The sequence below is a fragment of the Pseudophryne corroboree genome, chromosome 2, assembly GCF_028390025.1.
Source record: "Pseudophryne corroboree isolate aPseCor3 chromosome 2, aPseCor3.hap2, whole genome shotgun sequence".
In the NCBI taxonomy this organism is placed as follows: Eukaryota; Metazoa; Chordata; class Amphibia; order Anura; family Myobatrachidae; genus Pseudophryne; species Pseudophryne corroboree.
Window position 1 is genome coordinate 597,172,171 of NC_086445.1, and position 13,824 is coordinate 597,185,994.

A 13,824-nucleotide genomic window follows, 5' to 3' on the forward strand; every position below is an offset into this window, starting at 1 on the left:
GGGAAGAGCCATTCTCCTGGCGCAAAGAGATGTCCTCTCCAAACGCCGACACTGCACATGTGTGCAGTATGAGCGGCGCCGTGGAAATGGGTCTGTCCCATGTCTGAGCCGGTTTGGAGCAGTGTTCTAAATCCCGGGTCAGACCCATGATATTCAGTGAAAAAGTGATGAGTAATATCCATCACTGTTAATGGAGTTCCACTTTAACATTGTAAAACACTAGAAATGTAAATGTATCAAACATGGCAAACCTTAAGGATTTTAAAAAGCATGAACATAGACCACTTCTAACAAACTGTTTTTCATATTGCTAATATGATAGACATAACAGACAACAAACTAGTACTGACTATAGATTTTTCTATAGTACATGAAAATGAGAATGCATTTCTAAAGTCAGTAGTTGTGTGTGCAGTCTGATAAGCCATTAAGGTCATGGGGAAGCTGCGTTATTGAACTCTCCACAATACACATTGGTTAATGGGATCGGATTTGTTGGCATTACATGAGAGAAGCGGAAATAATGTCTATACAGGAATAGTCTTTAATATGAAGCCAGTTAATTAAGCGGAGTGATTCTTGGATCTATTTTAATAGTATCAATTACTATGCGCTTTATTTTCCATGGTAAAATGTACCTTTCCAGTAAAGTATTTTGTGCAGGAAACTATAGAAATAAATATCGGACGATCCAGAGTTACATTCCTTGCATAAGAATGGTCACTGGCAGAGTGGGGTCTTCCAGCATGTTGTCCCAGCAACTTCACTCCTACTTGTGACTTACCATGGAATAGTGTTTTTTAGGTGGAATATAGTATGAACAGGTGGGCGTTCTGAAAATAAATATACACTTTGTAAGCATTAGTCAGGACTCTTCCTTACTGACATCAGTGGAAAAGAGGTGACTGAAGCACTGTATAGGAACGCAAGTCCATGTGAGTGATACAGTAATAAAATGTCAGACAGGAGGCATGGTCCCACATCACCTGTAGATGACCCATTATAATGGTACACTTGGTTTATTAAGAAAGTAGGTTCACTGAGCTGTAAGACTGGGGAAAGATCTAGCACATGGAATAAGGGAATTAGCGGCTCTGCAGGAGACAGGGCACAAAAGTAAAAGCTTTAGGATCAGGTGGTGTGCACTGGCTCCTCCCCCTATGACCCTCCTCCAAGCCTCAGTTAGATTTTTGTGCCCGGCTGAGAAGGGTGCAATCTAGGTGGCTCTCCTAAAGAGCTGCTTAGAGTAAAAGTTTGTTAGGTTTTTTATTTTCAGTGAGTCCTGCTGGCAACAGGCTCACTGCTACGAGGGACTTAGGGGAGAGAAGTGAACTCACCTGCGTGCAGGATGGATTGGCTTCTTAGGCTACTGGACACCATTTGCTCCAGAGGGAGTCGGAACACAGGTCTCACCCTGGGGTTCGTCCCGGAGCCGCGCCGCCGACCCCCCTTGCAGATGCCGAAAAGTGAAGGTCCAGAAACGGCGGCAGAAAACTCTTCAGTCTTCATAAGGTAGCGCACAGCACTGCAGCTGTGCGCCATTGTTGTCAGCACACTTCATAGCAGCGGTCACTGAGGGTGCAGGGCGCTGGGGGGGGGGCGCCCTGGGCAGCAATGATAGTACCTTATTCTGGCTAAAAATACATCACATATAGCCCCTGGGGGCTATATGGATGTATTTAACCCCTGCCAGGTCTCAGAAAAACGGGAGAAGAAGCCCGCCGAAAAGGGGGCGGGGCCTATTCTCCTCAGCACACAGCGCCATTTTCCCTCACAGAAATGCTGGTGGGAAGGCTCCCAGGCTCTCCCCTGCACTGCACTACAGAAACAGGGTTAAAACAGAGAGGGGGGGCACTTATTTGGCGATATGTATATATATATTAAAATGCTATAAGGGAAAAACACTTATATAAAGGTTGTCCCTGTATAATTATAGCGTTTTTGGTGTGTGCTGGCAAACTCTCCCTCTGTCTCCCCAAAGGGCTAGTGGGGTCCTGTCCTCTATCAGAGCATTCCCTGTGTGTGTGCTGTGTGTCGGTACGTGTGTGTCGACATGTATGAGGACGATGTTGGTGAGGAGGCGGAGCAATTGCCTGAAATGGTGATGTCACTCTCTAGGGAGTCGACACCGGAATGGATGGCTTATTTAAGGAATTATGTGATAATGTCAACACGCTGCAAGGTCGGTTGACGACATGAGACGGCCGGCAAACAAATTAGTACCTGTCCAGGCGTCTCAAACACCGTCAGGGGCTGTAAAACGCTCATTTACCTCAGTCGGTCGACACAGACACGGACACTGACTCCAGTGTCGACGGTGAAGAAACAAACGTATTTTCCTTTAGGGCCACACGTTACATGTTAAGGGCAATGAAGGAGGTGTTACATATTTCTGATACTACAAGTACCACAAGAAGGGTATTATGTGGGGTGTGAAAAAACTACCTGTAGTTTTTCCTGAATCAGATAAATTAAATGAAGTGTGTGATGATGCGTGGGTTTCCCCCGATAGAAAATTATTGGCGGTATACCCTTTCCCGCCAGAAGTTAGGGCGCGTTGGGAAACACCCTTTAGGGTGGATAAGGCGCTCACACGCTTATCAAAACAAGTGGCGGTACCGTCTCCAGATAGGGCCGCCCTCAAGGAGCCAGCTGAGAGGCTGGAAAATATCCTAAAAAGGTATATACACACATACTGGTGTTATACTGCGACCAGCGATCGCCTCAGCCTGGATGTGCAGCGCTGGGGTGGCTTGGTCGGATTCCCTCACTGAAAATATTGATACCCTTGACAGGGACAGTATTTTATTGACTATAGAGCATTTAAAGGATGCATTTCTATATATGCGAGATGCACAGAGGGATATTTGCACTCTGGCATCAAGAGTAAGTGCGATGTCCATATCTGCCAGAAGATGTTTATGGACACGACAGTGGTCAGGTGATGCAGATTCCAAACGGCACATGGAAGTATTGCCGTATAAAGGGGAGGAGTTATTTGGGGTCGGTCCATCGGACCTGGTGGCCTCGGCAACAGCTGGAAAATCCACCTTTTTTACCCCAAATCACATCTCAGCAGAAAAAGACACGGTCTTTTCAGCCTCAGTCCTTTCGTCCCCATAAGGGCAAGCGGGCAAAAGGCCAGTCATATCTGCCCAGGGATAGAGGAAAGGGAAGAAGACTGCAGCAGGCAGCCCATTCCCAGGAACAGAAGCCCTCCACAGCTTCTGCCAAGTCCTCAGCATGACGCTGGGGCCGTACAAGCGGACTCAAGTGCGGTGGGGGGTCGTCTCAAGAGTTTCAGCGCGTAGTGGGCTCACTCGCAAGTGGACCCCTGGATCCTACAAGTAGTATCCCAGGGGTACAGACTGGAAATTCGAGACGTCTCCCCCTCGCAGGCTCCTGATGTCTGCTTTACCAACGTCTTCCTCCGACAGGGAGGCAGTATTGGAAACAATTCACAAGCTGTATTCCCAGCAGTTGATAATCAAAGTACCCCTCCTACAACAAGGAAAGGGGTATTATTCCACACTATATTGTGGTACTGAAGCCAGACGGCTCGGTGAGACCTATTCTAAATGGGAAATCTTTGAACACTTACATACAAAGGTTCAAATCAAGATGGAGTCACTCAGAGCAGTGATAGCGAACCAGGAAGAAGGGGAATATATGGTGTCCCTGGACATCAAGGATGCTTACCTCCATGTCCCAAATTGCCCTTCTCACCAAGGGTACCTCAGGTTCGTGGTACGGAACTGTCACTATCAGTTTCAGACGCTGCCGTTTGGATTGTCCACGGCACCCCGGGTCTTTACCAAAGTAATGGCCGAAATGATGATTCTTCTTCAAAGAAAAGGCGTCTTAATTATCCCTTACTTGGACGATCTCCTGATAAGGGCAAGGTCCAGAGAACAGTTGGAAGTCGGAGTAGCAATATCTCAAGTAGTTCTACGACAGCACGGGTGGATTCTAAATATCCAAAATCGCAGCCGTTTCCGACGACACGTCTGCTGTTCCTAGGGATGGTTCTGGACACAGTCCAGAAAAAGGTGTTTCTCCCGGAGGAGAAAGCCAGGGAGTTATCCGAGCTAGTCGGGAACCTCCTAAAACCAGGAAAAGTGTCAGTGCATCATTGCACAAGAGTCCTGGGAAAAATGGTGGCTTATTACGAAGCGATTCCATTCGGCAGATTCCACGCAAGAACTTTTCAGTGGGATCTGCTGGACAAATGGTCCGGATCGCATTTTCAGATGCATCAGCGGATAACCCTGTCTCCAGGGACAGGGGTGTCTCTCCTGTGGTGGTTACAGAGTGCTCATCTTCTAGAGGGCCGCAGATTCGGCATTCAGGATTGGATGCTGGTGACCACGGAGGCCAGCCTGAGAGGCTGGGGAGCAGTCACACAGGGAAAAAATTTCCAGGGAGTGTGATCAAGTCTGGAGATTTTTCTCCACATAAATATACTGGAGCTAAGGGCAATTTACAATGCTCTAAGCTTAGCAAGACCTCTGCTTCAAGGTCAGCCGGTATTGATCCAGTGGGACAACATCACGGCAGTCGCCCACGTAAACAGACAGGGCGGCACAAGAAGCAGGAGGGCAATGGCAGAAACTGCAAGGATTTTTCGCTGGGTGGAAAATCATGTGATAGCACTGTCAGCAGTGTTCATTCCGGGAGTGGACAACTGGGAAGCAGACTTCCTCAGCAGGCACAACCTCCACCCGGGAGAGTGGGGACTTCATCGGGAAGTCTTCCACATGATTGTGAACCGTTGGAAAAGACCAAAGGTGGACATGATGGCGTCCCGCCTGAACAAAAAACTGGACAAGTATTGCGCCAGGTCAAAAGACCCTCAGGCAATAGCTGTGGACGTTCTGGTAACACCGTGGGTGTACCAGTCGGTGTATGTCTTCCCTCCTCTGCTTCTCATACCCAAGGTATTGAGAATTATAAGACGTAGAGGAGTAAGAACTATACTCGTGGCTCCGGATTGGCCAAGAAGGACTTGGTACCCGGAACTTCAAGAGATGCTCACAGAGGACTCATGGCCTCTGCCGCTAAGAAGGGACTTGCTTCAGCAAGTACCATGTCTGTTCCAAGACTTACCGCGGCTGCGTTTGACGGCATGGCGGTTGAACGCCGGATCCTAAGGGAAAAAGGCATTCCGGAAGAGGTCATTCCTACCCTGGTCAAAGCCAGGAAGGAGGTGACCGCACAACATTATCACCACATGTGGCGAAAATATGTTGCGTGGTGTGAGGCCAGGAAGGCCCCATGAAGAAATTTCAACTCGGTCGTTTCCTGCATTTCCTGCAAACAGGAGTGTCTATGGGCCTCAAATTGGGGTCCATTAAGGTTCAAATTTCGGCCCTGTCGATTTTCTTCCAAAAAGAATTGGCTTCAGTTCCTGAAGTCCAGAAGTTTGTCAAGGGAGTACTGCATATACAACCCCCTTTTGTGCCTCCAGTGGCACTGTGGGATCTCAACGTAGTTCTGGGATTCCTAAAATCACATTGGTTTAAACCGCTCAAATCTGTGGATTTGAAATATCTCACAGGGAAAGTGACCATGCTGTTGGCCCTGGCCTCGGCCAGGCGAGTGTCAGAATTGGCGGCGTTTGTCTCAAAAAAGACCATATCTGATTGTCCATTCGGACAGGGCAGAGCTGCGGACTCATCCCCAGTTTCTCCCTAAGGTGGTGTCAGTGTTTCACCCGAACCAGCTTATTGTGGTACCTGCGGCTACTAGGGACTTGGAGGACTCCAAGTTGCTAGATGTTGTCAGGGCCCTGAAAATATAGTTTCCAGGACGGCTGGAGTCAGGAAAACTGACTTGCTGTTATCCTGTATGCACCCAACAAACTGGGTGCTCTTGCTTCTAAGCAGACGATTGCTAGTTGGATGTGTAGTACAATTCAGCTTGCACATTCTGTGGCAGGCCTGCCACAGCCAAAATATGTAAATGCCCATTCCACAAGGAAGGTGGGCTCATCTTGGGCGGCTGCCCGAGGGGTCTCGGCTTTACAACTTTGCCGAGCTGATACTTAGTCAGGGGCACACCCTGACTGAGGAGGACCTGGAGTTCTCTCATTCGGTGCTGCAGAGTCATCCGCACTCTCCCGCCCGTTTGGGAGCTTTGGTATAATCCCCATGGTCCTGACGGAGTCCCCAGCATCCACTTAGGACGTCAGAGAAAATAAGAATTTACTTACCGATAATTCTATTTCTCGTAGTCCGTAGTGGATGCTGGGCGCCCATCCCAAGTGCGGATTGTCTGCAATACTTGTACATAGTTATTGTTACAAAAATCGGGTTATTATTGTTGTGAGCCATCTTTTCAGATGCTCCGCTGTTATCATGCTGTTAACTGGGTTCAGATCACAGGTTGTACAGTGTGATTGGTGTGGCTGGTATGAGTCTTACCCGGGATTCAAAATCCTTCCTTATTGTGTACGCTCGTCCGGGCACAGTATCCTAACTGAGGCTTGGAGGAGGGTCATAGGGGGAGGAGCCAGTGCACACCACCTGATCCTAAAGCTTTTACTTTTGTGCCCTGTCTCCTGCGGAGCCGCTAATCCCCATGGTCCTGACGGAGTCCCCAGCATCCACTACGGACTACGAGAAATAGAATTATCGGTAAGTAAATTCTTATTTTAATATATCACATTTTATATCCATTTTCTCTTGCGTCCTAGAGGATGCTGGGGACCCTGTAAGGACCATGGGGAATAGATGGGCTCCGCAGGAGACATGGGCACTAAAAAGAACTTTTAGGTATGGGTGTGCACTGGCTGCTCCCTCTATGCCCCTCCTCCAGACCTCAGTTAGATCCTGTGCCCAGAGGAGACTGGGTGCACTACAGGGAGCTCTCCTGAGTTTCTCTGAAAGTAAGAATTTTGTTAGGTTTTTTATTTTCAGGGAGCCCTGCTGGCAACAGGCTCCCTGCATCGTGGGACTGAGGAGAGAGAAGCAGACCTACTTAAATGCTAGGCTCTGCTTCTTAGGCTAGTGGACACCATTAGCTCCAGAGGGAGTCGGAACGCAGGTCTCCCCTCGCCGTTCGTCCCGGAGCCGCGCCGCCGTCCTCCTCACAGAGCCGGAAGATAGAAGCCGGGTGAGTATAAGAAGATAGAAGACTTCAGAGGCGGCAGAAGACTTGAGATCTTCGCTGAGGTAACGCTGTGCGCCATTACTCCCACACACAACGCACACGGCAGGCACTGATGGGTGCAGGGCGCAGGGGGGGCGCCCTGGGCAGCAATTTTAAACCTCTAGGACTGGCCAGACATTATATATAGGCTCTGAGGGCTGTATATAGAAAACCCCCGCCAGTTTTTAAAGAAATGGAGCGGGACCGAAGCCCGCCGCTGAGGGGGTGGAGCTTGATCCCTCAGCACTAACCAGCGCCATTTTCTCCACAGCACACTGCTGAGAAGCTGGCTCCCCGGACTATCCCCTGCTGAACACGGTGACAGAGGGTTTTAGGGAGGGGGGGGGTTACATAATTCGGCATATATATATATAATAAAAAGCGCTCTTTATATCTGGGATTTTTTTTTCAGGGTCATTGGCGCTGGGTGTGTGCTGGTATACTCTCTCTCTCTCCAAAGGGCCTTGTTGGGGAATTGTCTCCAGATTAGAGATTTCCCTGAGTGTGTGGGATGTCGGTACGCGTGTGTCGGCATGTCTAAAGCGGAAGGCTCTTCTAGGGAGGAGGTGGAGCAAATGAGTGTGGTGTCTCCGTCGGCAACGCCAACACCTGACTGGTTGGATATGTGGAATGTTTTAAATGCAAATGTGAATTTATTACACAAAAGGCTGGACAAAGCGGAGTCCAGGGAATGTACAGGGAGTCCAGCCCTGACTTTCACTATGTCGCAGGGACCGTCTGGGTCTCAAAAGCGCCCACTATCCCAAGTATTAGACACTGATACCGACACGGATTCTGACTCCAGTGTCGACTACGATGATGCGAAGTTGCAGCTAAGGTTGGCAAAAAGTATTCATTATATGATTATTGCAATAAAAGACGTGTTGCATATAACAGATGACCCCTCGGTACCTGACACGAGGGTCCACATATTTAAAGAAAAGAAGCCTCAGGTTACTTTTCCCCCTTCACATGAGCTAAACGAGTTGTTTGAAAGGGCTTGGGAAACTCCAGACAAGAAACTGCAGATTCCCAAAAGGATTCTTATGGCGTATCCTTTCCCGGCTAAGGACAGGATACGGTGGGAATCCTCCCCAAGGGGGGACAAAGCGTTGACACGCTTATCCAAGAAGGTAGCGCTGCCATCTCAAGATACCGCAACCCTCAAGGATCCTGCTGATCGCAGGCAGGAAACTACCTTGAAGTCAATTTACACACATACTGGTACGTTACTCAGACCGGCGATAGCGTCGGCTTGGGTTTGTAGCGCTGTTGCAGCATGGACAGATACCTTATCTGCTGATATTGATACGCTGGACAAGGAAACCATTTTATTGACACTGGGTCATAATAAGGATGCTGTCCTATATATGAGAGATGCTCAGAGAGACGTTGGCCTACTGGGTTCCAGGGCCAACGCTATGGCAATTTCTGCTAGGCGAAGCCTATGGACCCGACAATGGACGGGTGATGCCGACTCGAAGAGGCATATGGAGGAGGTTTTGACTTCCAAGGGTGAGGACTTATTTGGGGAAGGTCTCACAGACCTGGTTTCCACAGCTACTGCGGGTAAATCAACTTTTTTGCCTTATGTTTCCTCACAGCCTAAGAAAACGCCTCATTATCAGATGCAGTCCTTTCGGTCGCATATATCCAAGAGAGTTCGGGGATCTTCCTTTCTTGCCAGAGGTAAGAGCAGGGGGAAAAAGCTGCCAACTACAGCTAGTTCCCAGGAGCAGAAGTCCTCCCCGGCTTCTAGAAAATCCACCGCATGAAGCTGGGGCTCTGCTGAGGGAGTCCGCCCCAGTGGGGGCACGTCTTTGACTTTTCAGCCACGTCTGGGTTCAATCACAGGTGGATCCCTGGGCGATAGACATTGTTTCCCAGGGTTACAAGCTGGAATTCGAAGAGGTGCCTCCTCGCCGGTTTTTCAAATCGGCCCTACCGGCTTCTTCCCCAAAGAGGGAGATAGTTTTAAATGCAATTCAAAAATTGTGTTTTCAACAAGTGGTGGTAAAAGTTCCCCTGCTTCAGCAGGGGATGGGCTATTACTCAACCCCGTTTGTGGTCCAGAAACTGGACGGTTCGGTCAGACCCATTCTGAATTTAAAATCCTTAAACCTATACTTAAAAAGGTGCAAGTTTAAGTTGGAATCGCTCAGAGCGGTCATCGCCAGCCTGGGGGGGGATTATATGGTGTCCCTGGACATAAAAGGATGCTTACCTTCATGTCTCCATATATCCTCCTCATCAGGCGTTCCTGAGATTTTCTGTACAGGATTGTCATTACCAATTTCAGACGTTGCCGTTTGGGCTTTCCACGGCCCCAAGGGTTTTCACCAAGGTAATGGCGGAAATGATGGTGCTCCTGCGCAAGCAGGGAGTCACAATTATCCCATACTTGGACGATCTCCTAATAAAAGCGAGATCAAGAGAGCAGTTGCTGAACAGTGTATCACTCTCTGAGGGTGTTGCAGCAGCACGGCTGGATTCTCAATCTACCAAAGTCACAGTTGGTTCCAACGACCAGTTTCCCTTTCAGGCATGATTCTTTTCAGTGGGACTTTCTGGACAAGTGGTCCGGGTCACATCTACATATTCATCAGATGATCAGCCTGTCCCCCAGGGCCAGGGTATCTCTCCTGTGGTGGCTGCAGAGTGCTCACCTTCTAGAGGGTCGCAAGTTCGGCATTCAGGACTGGGTTCTGGTAACCACGGACGTGAGCCTCCGAGGATGGGGAGCAGTCACACAGGGAAGAAACTTCCAAGGGCTGTGGTCAAGCCAGGAGGCTTGTCTACACATCAACGTACTGGAATTGAGGGCCATATATAACGGCCTTCGTCAAGCGGAAAATTTGCTTCGCGACCTACCGGTTCTGATTCAGTCAGACAACATCACCGCAGTGGCTCATGTAAACCGCCAAGGCGGAACAAAGAGCAGAGTGGCAATGGCAGGAGCCGCCAGGATTCTTCGCTGGGCGGAAAATCATGTAAGCGCTTTGACAGCAGTCTTCATTCCGGGAGTGGACAACTGGGAAGCATACTTCCTCAGCAGACACGATCTACATCCAGGAGAGTGGGAACTTCATCAGGAAGTCTTTGCAGAGATTACAAGTCAGTGGGGACTGCCTCAAATAGACATGATGGCGTCACGCCTCAACAAGAAGCTTCCGAGGTATTGCGCCAGGTCAAGGGACCCTCAGGCGGTAGCAGTGGACGCCCTGGTGACACCGTGGGTGTTCCAGTCGGTCTATGTGTTCCTTCCTCTTCCTCTCATCTCAAAGATATTGAGAATCAAAAGACGAAGAGGAGTACAGACAATTCTCATTGTTCCAGATTGGCCTCGAAGGGCCTGGTATCCGGATCTGCAGGAAATGCTCACAGAAGATCCATGGCCTCTTCCTCTCAGAGAGGACCTGTTGCAACAGGGGCCTTGTCTATTCCAAGACTCACCGCGGCTGCGTTTGACGGTTGAATGCCGCTATCCCAGCTGAGAAGGGCATTCCGGATGAGGTCATTCCTACTCTGATAAAGGCTAGGAAGGAGGTGACAGCAAAACATTATCACCGTATATGGAGGAAGTATGTGTCTTGGTGTGAGTCCAAGAATGCTCCTCCGGAAGAATTCCATCTGGGCCGCTTTCTTCACTTCCTACAGACTGGAGTGAATTTGGGCCTAAAATTAGGCTCCATTAAAGTTCAGATTTCGGCCCTATCCATTTTCTTGCAGAAGGAATTGGCTTCTCTCCCAGAAGTCCAGACTTTTTTGTGAAGGGAGTGCTGCATATCCAGCCTCCTTTTGTGCCTCCAGTGGCACCATGGGACCTTAACGTGGTGTTGCGGTTCCTTCAGTCTCGCTGGTTTGAGCCGCTTCAAACGGTGGACTTAAAGTATCTCACTTGGAAGTTGGTCATGTTGTTTGCCTTGGCATCTGCAAGGCGAGTATCTGAGTTAGGGGCTTTTGTGAGACAAAGCCGCTATCTGATTTTCCATATGGATAGAGCTGAGTTGCGGACTCGTCCTCAATTTTTGCCTAAGGTGGTTTCCTCTTTTCATATGAACCAACCTATTGTGGTGCCTGCGGCTACGCGGGACTTGGAGGATTCCGAGTCCCTTGATGTGGTCAGGGCATTGAAAATTTATATAGCCTGAACGGCTCAGGTTAGGAATACAGAGGCACTGTTTGTCCTGTATGCAGCCAACAAGGTTGGCGCTCCTGCTGCTAAGCAAACTATTGCTCGCTGGATCTGTAATACGATTCAGCAAGCTCATTCTACGGCTGGATTGCCGTTACCAAATTCAGTAAAGGCCCATTCCACTAGGAAGGTGGGCTCTTCTTGGGCGGCTGCCCGAGGCGTCTCGGCTTTATAGCTGTGCCGAGCGGCGACTTGGTCGGGTTCAAACACCTTTGCGAAATTCTACAAGTTTGATACCCTGGCTGATGAGGACCTCATGTTTGCTCATTCGGTGCTGCAGAGTTATCCGCACTCTCCCGCCCGTTTTGGAGCTTTGGTATAATCCCCATGGTCCTTACGGAGTCCCCAGCATCCTCTAGGACGTAAGAGAAAATATGATTTTAAACCTACCGGTAAATCTTTTTCTCCTAGTCCGTAGATGATGCTGGGCGCCCGTCCAAGTGCGGACTAAATTCTGCCAGTCTTGTATATAGTTTTTGTTTACTTAAGGGTTATGTTACAGTTTTGATCAGTCTCGGGCTGATGCTGTTTTGTTTCATACTGTTAACAGGTTAGTATATTCCATGTTATACGGTGTGGATGGTGTGGGCTGGTATGAATCTTGCCCTTAGATTAACAAAATCCTATCCTCGTACTGTCCGTCTCCTCTGGGCACAGTTTGTCTAACTGAGGTCTGGAGGAGGGGCATAGAGGGAGGAGCCAGTGCACACCCATACCTAAAGTTCTTTTTAGTGCCCATGTCTCCTGCGGAGCCCGTCTATTCCCCATGGTCCTTACGGAGTCCCCAGCATCCTCTACGGACTAGGAGAAAAAGATTTACTGGTAGGTTTAAAATCTTATTTTATTTCTCATGTCTATTTCATTTAAATGCTTTCACATTTGCTGAGATGAACTGCAACATAGATCTATAGTTACATAATCATTTCTTATAGGGTTACTTATTCATTAATATCACCATTTTCTGTAGGGTCTCCTTTCCTGAAAGATGATTCCCTGCCTGATACGGAGACAGATTCATCTGGCACACCTCTACTGAAGGTTTACTGCTGACGCTGTGGACTGGTTTCTGCAGGGTACACTGATCACTGGGTGATGAGGATTGTGCCAAGGAATTTTTGTGGAATAAGTGTGTGCATCACAGCACATTGCTTCTTGGTTTTTAAAGGTGGTTTGTGGATTAGAGACTATTTATAATGCGTAAGACATTTATTTTTCAGCCATGCCACGATTTGATGTTTCTTTATAAAATGAAAGAGATATTCTTTTGGTTTTTCAGACTATGGGGTCAACAACATCTTAAACAGTGAGAGTTATTCACTCACTCTGACATTTTTTCTTAAGACACTTTTGTACTCTCAATGCGTTGTTGCTTTCTACTCCGATGTTACATGAAGACAACACGTCACCATTTGAAACTTGTGAATGATCTATATGTGTATATAATGATATAAATATGTAATTAGTAAAACTGACTTTGCATCTTATTATGTGGCAGGATAGTCATTCAGTCATAATTCTTTTGCATGGTGGCACTAGCAGATGTGAAAATACCATGACGCCAATACAGTTTAATAAAGTACAGGGGACAATAAGATTTCATGCACAATAAGATCACAACTAGTATCCTGGCACAGATACCAATCGAAAGACTACTATGACCAAAAGCGGGGTACATACTTGAGCAATGGGCGTTCAATCCAGCATCGAAACAGCCCAAACTGCCTGTACACACTGGAACGATGTTAATGAAGGATGGAATTGAGTATGTTCCGTCTTTCATTACTGTACTACGGGACGCTAGCAATAGCGTCAGGTTTGATGTGCAGCACCTCAAACCTGACATCACCAGCAACTGCGGGCATCCGCATGATGGGCATACACACTGCCCCAATATGCACAATACGCCTGTACGAACCGCTGGATCAGACAACATATCGCTCACTGTATACCTATCTTAAATTTCTTAATCCCTTCTGAGAATATTCTATGAGAGAAGGAACAGAAATGTTCTATCACCTTCAGGGTAGTCTTTCTGCACACCATAATTTAATATGTTATAGATATGCTACTACCACTACATACAGAAAGACGTGGATTAGTTACCACAAATATAAATAAAATGTAAATGATCAAACACACTCAATAAGCACTCCACAGTAAAGTAGGAAATGTTCCTGTCAGAGAAAAATAGATGGTTGTATAGACATTACCTCAGGAAAACATGCATATACAGGTTGAGTATCCCATATCCAAATATTCAGAAATACGGACTTTTTTGAGTGAGAGTGAGATAGTGAAACCTTTGTTTTCTGATGGCTCAATGTACGCAAACTTTGTTTAATACACAGTTATTAAAAATATTGTATTAAATGACCTTCAGGCTGTGTCTATAAGGTGCATATGAAACATAAATGAATTGTGTGAATGTACACACACTTTGTTTAATGCACAAAGTTATAAAAAATATTGGCTAAAATGAC

The 13,824-nt window shown here is 47.7% G+C and overlaps 1 protein-coding gene across 5 annotated transcripts in view; it reads left to right on the top strand.

Moving 5' to 3' along the window:
- KDF1 (keratinocyte differentiation factor 1) overlaps nt 1–12,812 on the top strand; it is a 161,922-nt gene extending 149,110 nt beyond the window's left edge. For 4 of the 5 annotated variants that reach the window (XM_063954641.1, XM_063954642.1, XM_063954644.1 and 1 more), the window contains one exon: nt 12,312–12,812. In XM_063954641.1, the coding sequence (XP_063810711.1) occupies nt 12,312–12,394 (83 nt within the window). In that variant the 3' untranslated portion in view covers nt 12,395–12,812. The remainder of the gene's footprint in view (nt 1–12,311) is intronic. The other variant, XM_063954643.1, reaches the window with a different exon arrangement.
- Nucleotides 12,813–13,824: the final 1,012 nt, after the last annotated feature.